Below are 14,314 nucleotides of genomic sequence, written 5' to 3'. Positions count from 1 at the left end.
ATAAAAACTACCAGCCTTTATTATACATGTGGATCAGAAACAAATTAAATGCTATAATTTAGTTTTATTACATTCACAGCAAGAAGAAACAAAGTGACGCTTAATCCTCAATTTGTGTCAACAGTTACAGCTGTGGATTTGCTAAACTATAGATTTTAAATCTATAAAACCTGATCCATGTTACAATTTTTTAAATTTTTTTATTTATTTATTTTTTGAGTTTGAATTTGACTAATCTAATCTAATGTCCAAAAGCAGAAGTCTTGTTTCTCATGATGCACTGCACTGCATTTTTGATACCAAAATGATCTCAGCTTATGGTGATGACACAAATATGACTTGACTTCTTCCTGTTGAGCAAAATATTACGTTAGTATTTACAAAGGGAGTAGAAATTTAAGAGAAGCAGGATTTCCGACAGTTTTAAGTGCTGCAAAGCTTCGCTAGTAGAAGTTGCTATAGAAATATATCAACAACATCCAGCTGCTGCTTGTGTGCTTGCAGCCAGCATACGTTAGTCTTGTAACACTGTCCCACAAACTTTGCCCAGTTTTGTGTCTGTACAAGTGTACGCGTGCTTGTTAGAATCACTGTTTCATAATCGCGCGGCGTTAGTCATCCCACCTGTGTGATTTATAGCAGGTCACCAGGTCTTATCTGGAAGACTGGATATTTGCGGAGCAGCCGTGCTCATAATAGGCTTAACTTTAGCATTAGATTAGCACTGATAGCTGTTATAGAGCCTGGTTAGTTTACTCTGTGTGATTTAGCCACTCACTCCATGCTCTTGTAACCTTTGTGTAAAGCTTCTGGATTCTCCTTCACTGCCACCTGCTGTCTGCAGCTTTAGCTGTTAGGACATAAACACAATTCCTCTATTTGACCTTAAAGCTGCTTTTTTCTGTTATTAGCCCTTCATGCACCTTCCATTAAGTTGAACCTTTACCTCCTTTCCACTTTCTTTTAAATTGCGCCTGGATATTTTTTTAATGATTGTTCTGTTACAGATCTTCCTGCGAGTAGCGGATGAAACTGGGGTCGACGCTGAACTGGAGCTGCAGGCTGAGTCTCCCAACCACCAGCAGCCACCAGGGCAGAGTTCAGATCCTGTTGAAGAACCTGAGACAGGTGTGTTCATGCATACATAGATTATAAAGACACATAGATTTGTGAACCGCACAGCGAGTCTTCTGTTCCGTCTCCCATTGTGACTGTGTGTTTCCATAATGCTGCCAGGAAGGAAAAGGCTTCACAAACAAGGTAAATTAGGTTGAAAGATTAGATTTTCTGTACTAAAATGTAGGAATTTAAAATCTAAATTCTACATGCCTTCAGTGTTTCTACCTGGAAATGTGAAGAATTGAACACTCCAGTAATCTCAGTGTGGACAGCTGGTGGTAGTGAAAAGCTAAATAATAATAAAAACAAATAGACAGACAATTGTCCGCTGTTGTGTCAAGTAGCTCAGATCTGAGAACAGTGTCCATCATATCAAAGGTCACCACATCCATGTCTGTTTAATTATTTATCAGCAGAGTTTTTCAGTCTGTGCTTATCCTGCCTGCAGAACCTCAGGAGACGGACCCGCTGAGTGAAGATGGCCGAGTTAGGGTGATGACCGGCTGGTGGCTGACGTGGCAGCAGCTGAGAGCTCTTTTCATCAAGCGCTGGCTTTACGCTCGAAGGAGCCGCAGGGGATTCTTTGCTCAGGTTAGACGGCTGTAATCTGTCAGCAGAAATTTATGGCCCCCATATTGTCACTTAAATTTATCAGACTAATAATAAATCCTTACAGTCTTTGCTGCCTTTGAAATGAGCTATAGGTCACTGGATGGTGCTAGAGAAATATCTGTCATCTCCTCAAGTCGATCTTCTTTCCACCTAAACCTCGATTTCTGCTCCAGATTGTTCTCCCTGCTGTGTTCGTGCTGGTCGCCCTGCTCTTCAGTCTCATCGTTCCACCATTTGGGAAGTACCCCGCCCTGGAGTTGCAGCCCTGGATGTATGGAGAACAGTACACCTTCTTCAGGTAGGACTTAATGCACATCTCAGCGCCTTTCAAGTCACCCAAGGACACTTTACACAAAGGACAAATGGAACAATGGATAGAAACGTCAATGGACAGAAAAATAAAACAGAATTCAAACATCCAAATACAAGAAACATACAATAAGCAACATTCAAGCACTGACAAACAGACAAAGTACAGCATTTAATAAAACAACATAAATAAAATAAAAGTGTGGAGATGCAGAAGGGAGAAGTGGGGCAGTGTTGGAGTTAAGGGTGGTGGAGTGAGTAAGCGACTCTAAACAGGTAGGATTTGAGTCTGGTTTTGACATCAGGGAGAGATGTCGGAGGGTAAAGAGTTCCTGAGTGGCTGCAAGCTCTGCTCCCCATGGTGCTGAGGTGAACGGGGGGCACAGCGAGGTATAGGTAGAGGGAGGAGGAGGATCTGAGGGAGTGTGCTGGAGCCGGCGATGTGGAGGAGGTTAGACAGATATGGAGGGGCGAGGCTGTAGAGACGGATTTTGAGTTGAGTTCTCTGTGTGACTGGGAGCCAGTGAAGTTGCTGTAGGACGAGAGCAACATGGTGGGAAGAAGGGGTTTTGGTGATGATTTGAATAACATGTGCTGACATCCTCACAGCAATGATGCCCCTGGTAATACAGCCATGGAGAACCTGCTGGAAGCTCTCCTGGACCAGCCAGGGTTTGGTACCAAGTGCATGGAGAAAGAGGACGAGGACAACAGCACGTAAGACAATAGTTACAACATCCGTTCTGCTTTTATATATGGATTCTTTAGTTACAAGTAAAATGTTTACACCTTTTCCTTGGTCCTTCACAAAATATATTTATTATCAATAGAAATGAAAATGTATATTTATTTATTTGGAGGAACCTGTTCAATTGTGACAGACTATCTTCGCTTCAGTTCACTGGTATGTAACCGTATCTATCCCTGCAGGAGTCCTCAGTGTGACAGAGAGCGCAGCGGCCTGTTCATGAGGCCGCAGATTCCCTACTCCACCTGGCAGATGTTCAGCAAAGGCAACTGGAGCAGAGACAGACCCTCGCCTGAATGTCAGTGCAGCACAGAGGAACAGAGACGGATGCTTCCCGAGTGCCCGCAAGGTGCTGGTGGGATGCCGCCTCCGCAGGTCAGTGCGTCACATCAGAGAATTCAGTGGAGAAAATCGCACTGCTGCATCAAGGATTAGCAGTGGATTTATCAAAAGACGAACCATAACCTGAAGCACTGTAACATTTTCATTAAAGCTGTGCTCGTTTATTGAAGTACAAGGGCTGCATTGGGCCGTGTCTCAGAGAGCTGTCTCACTTTGTTTTTTGGCAGATTAAGAGGTCGACGGGAGACATCCTCCAAAATCTGACGAGCTATAACATCACTGATTACCTGGTGAAGACCTACTCTCAAATCCTCAAGAAAAGGTATTTCATTGACTCAATAGTAAAGCTTGTTGTGGTGTGTGTTATCTTTGTTCTTTAGTTTGAAGTAGATTATTGGACACAATAAAAAATAATTTACATATGATAATTTATATACACTCGAATTAATCTTCTCTCTCCTTCTTCTGCATCAACAGCCTAAAAACCAAGAAGTGGGTGAATGAATTCAGGTAAACTGCTCAGCAATAATTAACGATTGGTCTGAGGTTTTAGTATTTGGTTTTTTAAGTTTATTTTCTATATTGCAGGTATGGAGGCTTCTCCCTCGGAGGCAACGCCACCCAGACTTTCTCTAATAACCACCATCTCGAAGACTCGGTCATGGCAATCAGGACTCGTTACAGAGTCCAACAGGTACATTAAGGTTTTAAAGTTGTTTAATAGCAATAGTGTCTTCTTTACCTTTTCAACTTAATATTTTTCCCTCATTGTTCTTTCATCACAGAACAGTTCTCTGGATCATCTGCTGAACAGGCTGCCGGATGTTCTCGGAGGAATGAACAGTCAAAACAACGTCAAGGTAAATGGTCTGACGTGTTTATTCCCCCCAGACATGTTCCCTCTGGTTACATGCAGATTATTATTATTATTATTTTTTTTTTATTCAGTGTGCAGACATAATTGTCTTTCTTTGTCGTGCTCAGGTGTGGTATAATAACAAAGGCTGGCATGCCATGGTGTCTTTTGTCAACGTGATGAACAACGGCCTGCTGAGAGCGAGTCTGCCGCCGGGTCCGGAGAGGAGAAGACACGGCATCACGGCCTACAATCACCCACTCAACCTCACCAAGGAGCAACTCACAGAAATAGCCTTGTTAGTTCACTGCTCTGGAGATTTCACGTGTATTTATTTTCTTGTTGTTTTCGTGTTGAATTACATCTATTTGTCTCAAGGGGCAAATTCATTTCAGTCAAGACCCTTGAAGTCTGATGAATCTCAGAAGGAGGTGGACTGACTTTAAAAGGCTGAAAGCTGTGTTTTATACCAACATGCTATGGAATCAGTAGATTTGTAGGAGATAGATTAAAAAAAAACACATCAATGTCAGAAATAAGATAATAATAAATAAGATCTGCAACATACTGCATGTGTTATACATGCTAATAATAGTTTTTTTTCTCTGCTTCTTTCAGGATGACCACTTCAGTGGACGTTCTGGTTTCCATCTGCGTGATCTTTGCCATGTCCTTTGTGCCGGCCAGCTTCGTCCTCTTTCTGATCGAGGAGCGAGTCAGCAAAGCCAAACACCTGCAGTTCGTCAGCGGGGTCAAACCAATCCTGTACTGGCTGGCCAACTTCGTCTGGGACATGGTCAGTGTTCACAAGAGAAGAGACATTTTCCGTTCTGTATCTGCTGCACTTTCAGATTTCACAGTTTGTTGAAGAGATGACACTTATCCCAGTTCTCCAGATAATAATCTACTTTAGATTATGCAGATTTGAAAATAACATTATTAAACTGATTGTTTTCTTGTCATTTTCACAGTTGAACTACACCGTCCCTGCGACCATAGTGGTTCTGATCTTCATCTGTTTCCAGCAGCAGTCGTACGTCTCTGAGACCAACCTGCCTGCCCTCATCCTGCTCCTCCTTCTCTATGGGTACGTTACAAGTATTTTCACCAGCATGTTGCACTTGAGTGGGATTCATGTCAGCGTGGGAACTTACACTCATCTTTCTGGTTCTCACAAACTGTAATAATCTAAATAATGATGATGAATGAAGATGTTTTTTTTTTTCTAGATGGTCCATCACTCCTCTGATGTACCCAGCATCCTTTGTTTTCACCGTTCCAAGCACAGCTTATGTTTTCCTGACCTCCATTAACCTCTTTATTGGAATCAATGGCAGCATCGCCACCTTCGTCCTGGAGCTGTTTGTAGATGAGGTACAAATTGACCTAATTCTAATGACCAGGAGAATGCAATTATTTCTTTAAATTAAAAAAAAAATAGACATAGATTGAGGCACAGATCTGAATAATCCACCGAGTAAATATATATCACCCCTCAATGATTTGTTGATTTGTCTTTTCAGTATCTGAACGAGGTGAACAGGATCCTGAAGAAAGTGTTTTTAATTTTCCCTCATTTCTGCTTGGGACGAGGACTTATCGACATGGCTAAAAACCAGGCCATGGCAGACGCCTTCGAGAGACTAGGTAGCTATATATCCGCCTCTGTGGAGACATTTATTGACTAAGAATCTGTTCAGTATTTTAAAATCCTACCCAAGGACACCATAAATAGTTGTGGTTCAGTGTTAGATCTGCACTGTAGCTCTGTGCTCGCTAAAAGCTGGGATTAGTCAGAAATGCATTGCCTCATTTTTGTCTTTCAGTGGATGAACAAGCGCAAAACATCTTCTCCCCCTTTTCCTCATTCCTTCTTTTTTTTTAACTTTTTTTTCTTTTACTTTTTCCTTCTTCCTTATTATTCCCCACTGCACAGCAAATCAGCATTACTAGAAAGAAGTAAAATATTGTTATATTCAATCAAATCATATGTGTCGGTCTGTAAATCATACCGGGAAATATATATATGTATATGTATGAACGCGCAGATACCGATATATCGGTCAGTCTCTAGTAAATATATAATATAAACACATCCATGTATGTGACGAATGTCTTTGTGTGCTCCTGCAGGCACCAAACAGACCCTGAATCCTCTCGAGTGGGACTTTGTAGGGAAGAACCTGTTCGCGATGGCAGCTGAAGGTGTCGTCTTCTTCATCTTCACCGTACTCCTGCAGTACAAGTTCTTCATTCGCTTCAGGTGAAACATCCTTTCTACGTCCCAGAACTTCTCTGCATACATCGTTTAAGATAAATAAGTAATACTGAGAGGTGGCGTCTCTTTGTTAAGGCCGTGGTGGTCCGAGCCCGAGATCCCTCCGCTTGGTCCAGAGGATCAGGATGTAGCCAAGGAGAGAGAGAGGGTCAAGAGTGACAAGACTCGGTCAGACATCCTCACCATGATTGATCTGAGCAAGGTACAAACAGCAGACAAATGGAAAATGTGAAACTGGAACTGTTCATTTTAGTGTCCGCATCCCTGGTGTTATTCAGACTTTCAAACAACGTATTTAAATCTTATTTGTAAGATGTATTTTTCTGTCTGAAACTGAAAAACATAATGTCAACATAAAGACACTTCTGAAGTTCATAGACAGATACTCCATTTGGAACAATCAGATTTTGGTCCCTTCAAAATAAGAGCTTCCCTTTTCTTCTCCTATACATTGTGACTTTTGAATTTTTTTTTATTTATATAACTGCTTGTGATTATAACACAACCGGTACTTATGCAAGAATGTGTTAGATATCTGAAACTGAACACATACATTAATTTTGTTTGAAAAAGATATGATCGCTTTTTTGTTGTTCAGGTTTATAAAGCAGGCCGAAAGCCAGCTGTAGATCGTCTTTGCCTCGGGATTCCCCGAAGTGAGGTGAGTAAATTGATAATGAACACATGTTTCTTAAACTCTGTGTATGTAATCTGTATATATCAGTTGTAGTTGTACCTCAGCTTTCCTGTTGTTTGACAGTGATTATTTTAAACTATTCATCGGTCACTTTTCCGAAAACCAGCCACGTTTATCCCTTATGGTCGGTTATTTCGGGCTGGTGTGAAAAAAACGAATTCACCACTACCAGCGCTTTATTATTATGGAAGGGATTTTTCTCTGCAAAATTATGACCAGTCACCAAACTCTTTGCAAAAACACAGAGTTGAGGACTTGCTATCATCTTTGTCTCGATTGCTTTGTCTCCATTAACCTGTGAACATGAACCGATCCAAGGTTTAAAGCAACATAAAAGCAATATTTTTTCCATTTGTTCCTGAATCCTGAGAAGGTGTGAGAGCGCACTAATGCCATCTATTACTGACACTTCAGCTGTAGTTGTTTTGTTAGATTGCTTCTACACTCACTGCTTCTAATAATTCAGTCACACCCACAGTAGCCCCAGCTGCAAAACACATCTAAAGAACTTCACATAAACTTGTGCAGCATCCTGCCTGCTGCTTCCATCTGCCTTAAACATATATATATATATATATATATGTGTGTGTGTGTATATGTGTATTGATATATTTGTAAGCGCTGCCATGTGTCTTCAGTGTTTTGGTCTTCTCGGGGTGAACGGAGCAGGGAAGACTTCTACATTTCGCATGCTGACTGGAGATACACCCATCACTCACGGAGAGGCCTACCTGAACCAATACAGGTACACAACTTCTCCACATCTGCTCTGACCTCTACAACCTCTAGACATTCTGTATTCACAAAAATGCTGAAATTAACTGTGTTCCTTAGTGTGCAGACAGATATGGAGCGAGTCCACCAGCTGATGGGTTACTGTCCGCAGTTTGACGCCATCAGTGACCTGCTGACTGGTCGGGAACATCTGGAGCTGTACGCCCGCCTGCGGGGGGTGCGAGAGGAGTCTGTCGCCAAGGTAACTTAACATAAAACAAGACCCTTAGCTGAAATTAATGAAGGAAGATATTAAGTTTTAATTTTGCTTTGTTTAGCTAACTCGTACTGTGTTACAGTGTAATAAAATAGAACCGGGTGAGATCTAAATTCATCGTTTTCTTCTTAAAATGCAGATTTGTTCTTTCTGTCGTTCTGTAGGTGGCGCAGTGGGGGGTGAAGAAGCTGGGCCTAACTCAGTATGCAGAGCAGGAGGCTGGAGGCTACAGCGGAGGCAACAAGAGGAAACTCTCCACGGCCATCGCCCTCATCGGAGCTCCACCCGTTATATTCCTGGTGAGGATTAAACTTGTGTCAATGTAACTTTTATTTAACATAATGATAATAATCAACAACAATAAAAGCAAAACAGTCAAATAAACACATATAAAAGATCAAAACAGGTGATGTGCTTAGCCAAAGGCTAGGGTAAAAAGGTGGGTCTTAAACCAGGTTTTAAAAGTGGGAAGGCTGTTCGCAGACCAGACAGAAGCAGTGGGAGTGGGAGTCGCCACTGCAAAGCTCGACCCCCTCTTGTTGGTACAAGCCAAAGAAGAACATCTAGGACCATCTGGTCAGTTGACCTTAGGGCTCCGGAGGGACAGTGGACTTTCACAAGGTCAGACAGGTATTCTGGGGCCACAAATAAAATAATCTAACTGGGAGCCAAGGAAGAGTGGAAAGCACCAGCGTTATGTGCTCTTGTTTCGATGCTGCGTCCTGGGCAAGCTGTAGACAGTTGAACTCTGAGAAAACAATGAACCTCCTAGAAATAACTCATAAATAATATCTCATATGTTGTTCTTTGTTTCCTTCATGCCGTCAGGATGAGCCCACCACTGGCATGGACCCAAGAGCCAAACGGTTTCTGTGGAACTGCATCCTCAGCGTCACCAAAGAGGGAAGAGCTGTCGTACTCACCTCCCACAGGTAGGATCAGACTGTCACGGCTTTAAACTGCACAGTGTTGAAATAAGGGTGCATATGCAAGTTTTTAGCAATTGATTCATAATCAAAGGATAGCGTACCTCTATAAAATAACTAACATCAGGGCAGAGACACACAAAATAAATAATTTACTCAATGCATGTGCTTTCTCTTACGGCCTGTTCCAAAATACATACCATTTCTCCAAGTCATGACATACACACAATAAATGGCTGTTCGTGGTTCTGATACAAATCTATGAGAGACAGCGGCTGTTACAGTATTTCACTGTGTCCTAAATAAAGCCAGTCTTTATTTACATACAAGGCGCAAATTTTACATTGGATCTGAAGAGCTGGCTGGGGATGCATGTGGAGGCACATTTCAGTACCAGAGTTTAACACTAAAACCTGGCCACTTGCAAACAGATTACCAGGATGGATGTTAAAGCAAGCTCTGTACAAGGAGAAGACATAACTTCTTGTTGTTTCAGGAGCCCTGAAAACCATTAGGACTCCCATGTTTACAATGAAAAGTTTCTCTAATGTTAAAGTTATTGTGTTATTCTGTGTCTGCATGATCAGTATGGAGGAGTGTGAGGCTCTCTGCACCAGAATGGCCATCATGGTGAACGGCAGGTTTCAGTGTCTCGGATCTGTACAACACCTGAAAAACAGGTAAACACGTGCACACTCCTCCCTGTTTTAATGTCTGTTTGTCTTCCGTCTGCACTTAAATTAATATTTAACACTTTCAGTTCAGAGATTTTCAGTTCAGATTTAATTTCGCTATGCCAAATTGTAACATACTATAAATCGTCTCAGGCTAGGGAGGTCGAAACTTCACGGTACTTTAGAGAGAAAAATCTAACAATTCCACCTCGAGTTGGACTGAAAACTTTCTTTTAACAGGAAAAAAAACCTGAGAACATTTCATCGTCCTCAGCTGGATCACTGTCCGAATGAACAAAAGGCTTTATGTGACATTGGAAACACGCTCTACTTTATTATTTCTTAAGTGGAGCCACCTCAAAGTGAAGATATCTGTGAAGGACCGTCTTTGTTCTTTTTTTCTCCTGTGGAGAGTCCGCCGTTACAGAAAAGCAGCTGATTAGTCAACGTCTCTCTGATTCTGACGTGTGGATATGGGAGGAATACTTTCCAGGCCCTGTTCTGTTATCAAGTCCTGATAATAAGGAGCTCAGAAGTAGCAGCTACATTAAATTGACTTTGTATGCCTTTGCCTAGTGTATTAGTACAAGTGCACTCACTTGCCAGTTCATCGGGTGCACTAGTAAAACCAAATGCGCTGTAATATGAAAGTCCTGCGCTAAATCTTAGCTTCATTAGTGTTGAGTATGTGTTGAGCCTTTGGAATAAATGCGCTGATGCATAATAAAAAAACAAATAATAATAGAAACGTATTATAATAGAACACTACAAACAGTTGAATCAACAGCTCTCACTTTTTTTCTAAACAAATGCTGAACCATAACCCTGAATGAAGATAAGAATAAATGCACGGCGGACATATTAGGATGCATTCGTTTTGATAGATAGATAGATATCTGAAATGCAGATGGAACAAGCCCATTAGATGCCTAGGATGCCTGAGAAACAAGAAAATAGAAATACTTCAGTACACTTAAAACTACTCACTTGCCAGTTCATTGAGTACACTCCTTTTTTATCAGTGTACCTAATGAACTGGCAAGTGAGTGTATATGGAGAAAACAAACTTACACACGCTGTGGCATGTCTGTAAAAACCTTAAGAATCCTGATGTAGGGTTCTTGCGATGATTACATTGTATGTATTACACAATTTATAAGACAGAAATGTTTCAAGGAAGTCAAAGGATGGGGCTGGCTGGGCTATTTACACATGAGGGCTTAGAAACTTAAGTATGTATAGCTTTTGATATAATGTGAATACTTGAATCTAGTGTTTCTGGATGTGTTTTAGTTATGATCCTTTTACCTCTGTGTTGTGTGCTGTTATGATTTAACTGGATCTTGAAGTTAGTTCTCTTCACAGCACTTCACTTTTTTTTTTTTTTTTTTTTTTTAAACAGGTTCGGTGACGGATACACCATCATCATCCGTTTGGCCGACACTAAAGCCGACCCGGATTCGTGCCCCGTCAGCGCCTACATCAAGAACTCCTTTCCCAGCATCGAGCTGAAGGAGCAGCACCAGAACGTGCTGCAGTACCAGCTGCCCTCACAAGGCTGCTGCCTGGCTCGCGTCTTTGACCTGCTGGCTAACAACCACGAGGAGCTGGGAATCAGCGACTTCTCTGTTTCACAGACCACGCTGGACCAGGTGAGGATCATGATTCTGTTTTTTTTACACTTATTTAATTTCTTTGTCTTGTTCCATTGAGCAACGTGACCGGAGTCAAATTCCTTGTACATGTGTACATGTCCTTGGCCAATAAAGCTAATTAAAAGTTCTGATGATGATGATGATGATGCATCTGGGATAAAAGCATTCAAACCTTTTCCAGCACCTGATGAACTGATGAAAGGCTGGCATCATGGTCCTGATCTATGTCAGAAAAGCTGTTTCTTATTTTGTCACCATTTTTAAGAAGTAGCAGGAGATAAACACTAGTTTTTGTAAATATTTTTTTTTGTAAATGAACTACTAATTACACCAAACATTAAGAGACACCAGCAGATGGCACATATTTCTTGTTTTACGAGGACAAAGCTTGAAAAAAAATTGGTTTTGATTAGTTTCTTCAATGTATTTTATGAGGAGTTGTCAAAATCTATCAAATTACGTCAAGTACATAAGGTGTCACTTCAGATAACTGGACTTATGCCGCCTCCAAATGGGGTTCATGATTAAGACAGAGTGTCGTGAGCACAAAATGCTTCGTGTTCAAGTGGTAACATCAGACATAAGTTGCTGCAAAAAGCAGCTTATCAAGCTCGTCAAAACTCCTGAACTCGAACCTCAGATTGGAAACATTTGCATTTATGCTAAGATGTAAAGTACAACAGGGATGCTAGGGATAGTTGGACGTTATTAGCTTGACGGCTGACCAGATTAATAAAAGCTAATGAAGTTTATTAAAGAATAAGTCAATGTGACTTTGATTTTGCAGGTGTTCGTCAACTTCGCTAAGGAGCAGACCGACGACGACTGCCTCACAGATGTGGTCATCAGCAACGGGACAGTACAACCAAACCAGCCCGCCCAAATCAACCCTCCCACCATCCAACCGCCACCACCAGTCACACCTCCTCCGCTTAGCAAAACTCCACCAGTGCCTGGGACGTCATCTGACAGCCATCCAAAAGCAGCTAAACCAAAAAAGGCAAAGGCTGGCAAGGTCAAATCTGACAGAAAAACAGAGAAAAGCAGCGGTGTGCCACTGAGTAGATTGCCGCAGCCAGAGGACGGGGAGACGCCTCGGACGAGCCGGAGGGGCAGCAGCGAATCAGACAACAGTGGCGGCAGTGGTGTGCAGGGAGAATCCAGTAAATCTCACGGGTCCAAACAGGAAGTGGAGAGCTCCAGCAAAGATCCCTCTGCACTCTTTATAGTTGGTCCCAAATCTAAAGACAGTGCGGTGTGAGGTGGACTGGTGCTCGAGTGGACCAAAGACAGACAAAAGCTTTTTACTACTTCCAGTTTTTTCATCTGAATGCTGCACAGTGTTTACAGCAACAACATCTGAGCTCTTTAAAGTCTGTTGGTATGACGTGAACAGTGGAAAAGATGTTACTGTCTGAAAAAAGAAAAAGAGTGCAGCTCTGAAGAAAGGACCACTAGTTCTTCCTAGTAATGGCTCCGGTGCCTTGTTCACCTGTTCGCACATCTGTATCTTTATCCCATTATATTGGTAGATAAATGTTGTACTGTCTTTTCTTTGTGTATCACTTTTATCTCCCCCAAAGCTGTGGTGTTCCTCAGGGCTCAGTCATTAGACCTCCAACAATCTCATCTTCATTTTGCACTTTAAAAAAGAAAATGCTGCAAACTCTCAAAACGGTAGCTAAACGTGTTAAAATGTTAGTTATTGAAATTTCTTTATAGATACAAAAGCATTTGATGGGTTGTGTCAGTATCTCTTATCATACTGCTATTTAATTGTTGAATACCTCTTGATTATTTAAGGATGACATTTAAAATGTTTAACAAATCCCTTATTTGTTTTCTTTTCTTCTGTCAAAATGATTTTTTTTTTTGTTTTTTTTTATTTTATTATTTTTGTGATTTGTTGTTGGCTAACAGTGTCCCTGTATTAATGAGGAGTAAAAGAGGCTGCCTCTTTATTTTCTCTTTTTTAATTACAAAGTTCTATTTCGGTTTTTAACCTTTCGATATCGTCCGAGTAGGACTCAGAAATCCAAGCTTGGGAGTTGAGGAAACTTTATTTTAAGCACCAGTCTGTTGGATTTACTGCCATCTAGTGGTGAGGTTGCGGATTGCAGCAAACTAAATATATGTTTATGTTAGGACAACCTACCAAGGCTACATAAAGCTAGAGAGACGCTCTTTAAAGCCATTGCATTTTGGGATACTGTGGCAACATGGTGGACCCTTCATATGAAGATATCAAAGAAACAAACACAATTATTCGATTAATAGACAGATCCACTTTTTTTTACTGTAATCAGACTATTGCATTAATATTTTTATTATAAATTATAACACAGAATGCTCCCAATTTATTTAAAGAATAATATATGATTTTTTTGTTGTCGTTTTTATATAAAACTCTTTATTTATTTGTTTCTGTTAAATCTATGATGTAGTTGACTGCTGAATGTCCAAAGCGGGTTGTTACTGCACTGTAATGCACTGTTACACATTTAAGATTGTTACGATAGTAACTACTGTATATGCATGAGACAAACATCAGAAGGATTTACTCCAAAATGCAAACTGTTTTTAAAATGTTCTCTTCCATGTCCATCTCCACTGTGTTCTTTGAGAAGAAAAAAAAAAGATCTCTGAAGGATAATGTTAAAAAGGTTAAAAGTGTTGAAATGTGCAAATAATCGAAACGAAGCTGGATGTCTCATATTGGAATGAAAGTCTGTATTAGTTGATGTGTCGTTGTACTTGAACATGAATGTACCTGCTATGAGAAGTGTGTTATGTCCTGATCAGATATGCTAGAATAAAGAAAAAAAAACATGTCTGTGGTGAATGTTTTGTCTTAAAATTTAAAAAAAATAATTGATTTCCAGAAGCATTTTTAAGAAAGCCTCCAGCTCATTTACTATTGTTGTTGCTGTAGTCATGAATGAGTTGACGTGTGGTTTTAAGAGGCTCATCAGTCTGTTTACTCTGCAGCTGCTTGGTGATGTTTCTGTTCCTGCTTGTCGGCTTAAAAGACAAAAGAAAAACCTTTAAATTCAGTGTAGTTTACAGTCAGTCATCATTTTTAGGCCTGATTCTATTCCTTTCGATCT

The 14,314-nt window shown here is 40.8% G+C and overlaps 1 protein-coding gene across 2 annotated transcripts in view; it reads left to right on the top strand.

Annotated features, from left to right (window-relative positions):
* The window catches only part of abca7 (ATP-binding cassette, sub-family A (ABC1), member 7), a 30,234-nt gene extending 16,194 nt beyond the window's left edge, over window positions 1–14,040 (top strand). Inside the window, exons 26-50 of one of the 2 annotated variants that reach the window (XM_047587807.1) lie at window positions 1,008–1,128; window positions 1,237–1,260; window positions 1,568–1,710; window positions 1,905–2,029; window positions 2,650–2,757; window positions 2,971–3,163; window positions 3,358–3,452; window positions 3,608–3,640; window positions 3,719–3,824; window positions 3,916–3,990; window positions 4,115–4,284; window positions 4,605–4,782; window positions 4,958–5,073; window positions 5,216–5,360; window positions 5,510–5,633; window positions 6,120–6,249; window positions 6,340–6,466; window positions 6,863–6,925; window positions 7,600–7,706; window positions 7,796–7,937; window positions 8,117–8,251; window positions 8,781–8,884; window positions 9,466–9,558; window positions 10,955–11,204; window positions 11,995–14,040. In XM_047587807.1, coding sequence (XP_047443763.1) covers window positions 1,008–1,128; window positions 1,237–1,260; window positions 1,568–1,710; window positions 1,905–2,029; window positions 2,650–2,757; window positions 2,971–3,163; window positions 3,358–3,452; window positions 3,608–3,640; window positions 3,719–3,824; window positions 3,916–3,990; window positions 4,115–4,284; window positions 4,605–4,782; window positions 4,958–5,073; window positions 5,216–5,360; window positions 5,510–5,633; window positions 6,120–6,249; window positions 6,340–6,466; window positions 6,863–6,925; window positions 7,600–7,706; window positions 7,796–7,937; window positions 8,117–8,251; window positions 8,781–8,884; window positions 9,466–9,558; window positions 10,955–11,204; window positions 11,995–12,468 — 3,381 coding nt within the window. In that variant the 3' untranslated portion in view covers window positions 12,469–14,040. The remainder of the gene's footprint in view (window positions 1–1,007; window positions 1,129–1,236; window positions 1,261–1,567; window positions 1,711–1,904; window positions 2,030–2,649; window positions 2,758–2,970; window positions 3,164–3,357; window positions 3,453–3,607; window positions 3,641–3,718; window positions 3,825–3,915; window positions 3,991–4,114; window positions 4,285–4,604; window positions 4,783–4,957; window positions 5,074–5,215; window positions 5,361–5,509; window positions 5,634–6,119; window positions 6,250–6,339; window positions 6,467–6,862; window positions 6,926–7,599; window positions 7,707–7,795; window positions 7,938–8,116; window positions 8,252–8,780; window positions 8,885–9,465; window positions 9,559–10,954; window positions 11,205–11,994) is intronic. The other variant, XM_047587808.1, reaches the window with a different exon arrangement.
* Window positions 14,041–14,314: the final 274 nt, after the last annotated feature.

The sequence above is a fragment of the Mugil cephalus genome, chromosome 6, assembly GCF_022458985.1.
Source record: "Mugil cephalus isolate CIBA_MC_2020 chromosome 6, CIBA_Mcephalus_1.1, whole genome shotgun sequence".
Taxonomy (NCBI): domain Eukaryota; kingdom Metazoa; phylum Chordata; class Actinopteri; order Mugiliformes; family Mugilidae; genus Mugil; species Mugil cephalus.
This window is presented reverse-complemented; position numbering and strand designations above follow the sequence as displayed.